This window comes from Galeopterus variegatus, unplaced genomic scaffold (assembly GCF_000696425.1).
Source record: "Galeopterus variegatus unplaced genomic scaffold, G_variegatus-3.0.2 Scaffold7702, whole genome shotgun sequence".
NCBI lineage: Eukaryota > Metazoa > Chordata > Mammalia > Dermoptera > Cynocephalidae > Galeopterus > Galeopterus variegatus.
Window position 1 is genome coordinate 102,555 of NW_007733813.1, and position 1,792 is coordinate 104,346.

A 1,792-nucleotide genomic window follows, 5' to 3' on the forward strand; every position below is an offset into this window, starting at 1 on the left:
CGGTCTGTATGTGGGATCCGAACCCTCGGCGGGAGCACCACCGCGCTTCCCAAGCGGCGCAGTTTAGCAGTGCGCCACCGGGCCGGCCCCAGGGGACTTTTAAATTTAGGCTTTCAACTTTAAATATCAAATATAAAGATACATGAAATAAAGAATTAAGGAATAAATGTGAAAATGTTGACATGAAATCTAAAACAAAATTAGGAAACTGCTGCTGTTGCTTTTTGTGGCTGATGACATCAATAAAATAAATTTCGAGTACATGCTTAAACAAACAAGCAAACAAGGCATCAGGTTTCTAATGTGATATTTAGATCCCTGTTTCCAATGACTTACTATGTGACCTTGAGAAAGTTACACCACCACCGGGGGCTACCCTTTCCTCATTTTATAATGGGATTAATAATTGTACCTACCACATAAGGTTGCTTGGGGTGGGAAGGGGAAGAAAGAAAGAAACAATAAAATACACAGAAAGTTCTTAGACTAGAACAAGCACTCAGTAAGTTTTAGCTAATGCATCATTAATGTTAAAGGGGTCAAAAATTTTCTGCACATGTCATCATACCAGGGTCATAACTCCCATGCGATCCATTTCCCTTGCAGGGCTTCGCGGAGTGAGTTTTGGCGTGGAGTGGCCACTGGGGGGAGATGAACTGGCCAGCGACGAAGCTGTGACAGAGGCAGTGATGGAGGTTCCCGGGTGGACCCTCGCCAGATTCAGACCTTCCAGGCTCACACTAGCCACTCTATTCTCAATTTCTTCAGCACGCAACTCTGTAGATTCTTTTTCTTCCTGAATTAGCCTGGAAGATAGAGTTTAATTTTGATCCATTATATGCTGCTGTAATGGTACTTGGAATTTACATAATAAATAGATTAAATTATTCTGTAAACATTTTACATCGAATCTAATATTTTCATTTTTTTTCTTTCCTAGACAAATATAACTTTCAGCAAATTCCAGAAACTTCCTGGCTGCAATTTAGAAAATCCCTTTTCCAAACGATATATAATTTCTTTTTTCTTTGTTTTGCTTTTGCGGCTGGCTTGTACAGGGATGGAACCCTGCACCTTGGTCTTATTAGCACCATGCTCTAACCAATTGAGCTAACTGGACAGCCCTCAAATGATATTTAATCTCTGCCCATTTTCAGTTTGACCCTCTTTCTGAACTACCATCTGCTAAAGGTTTTTAAAAAACTTACAGCCTATTTAATTTCTACCACTAAGCATAATCTTACATTTGAACTTAGGTATCAATAAAAGCAACTTTTAGAAACCAAGATCTCAACGAAGTTATTGAATCTTACCTCCCATCCAATGAAAAGTTTTAAAAGGTAGGATCCTCAATAAATGGTCCTTCATAACTATCGTATAGCTAAATAAAACCCTGAATCTTTTAAAACAATAATTTATGCACTCATCCAAGCCTCTTTTAAATAAGTAACTGACAACTTAATAATGTAAAAATATAGTTACATAAATAGATAATGAAAAAAAAATTAAAAACAAAATTGTTGTTATAAATGCTTTTGAGAAGGCAAAGCACGAGCTGTTACTCCTTTTCTTTAAANAATATTTAACAATGAATTGAGACAATGAATTAAACTTTTTTATCTTGATACGTGTGTGTGTGTATAGATAGGTCATATAGATATGGGCGTTGTGCACTTTTGTAGTAGCTTCACAGCCTTCTGGCCACAAACACTATATATACTTCATATCATACTGTAGTATCATTAAATTTTCTCCATATATAAGTGTGTTAGATTTTATAGCATATAAACTA

At 36.6% G+C, this 1,792-nt stretch overlaps 1 protein-coding gene across 1 annotated transcript in view; it reads right to left on the minus strand.

Moving 5' to 3' along the window:
• Positions 1-806, minus strand: part of PPFIA2 (protein tyrosine phosphatase, receptor type, f polypeptide (PTPRF), interacting protein (liprin), alpha 2) — a gene marked incomplete at its 5' end in the record, with an annotated part of 84,941 nt that extends 84,135 nt beyond the window's left edge. The window contains one exon of the mRNA XM_008592229.1: positions 569-806. Coding sequence (XP_008590451.1) covers positions 569-806 — 238 coding nt within the window. The remainder of the gene's footprint in view (positions 1-568) is intronic.
• Between the last annotated feature and the right edge of the window lie 986 nt (positions 807-1,792).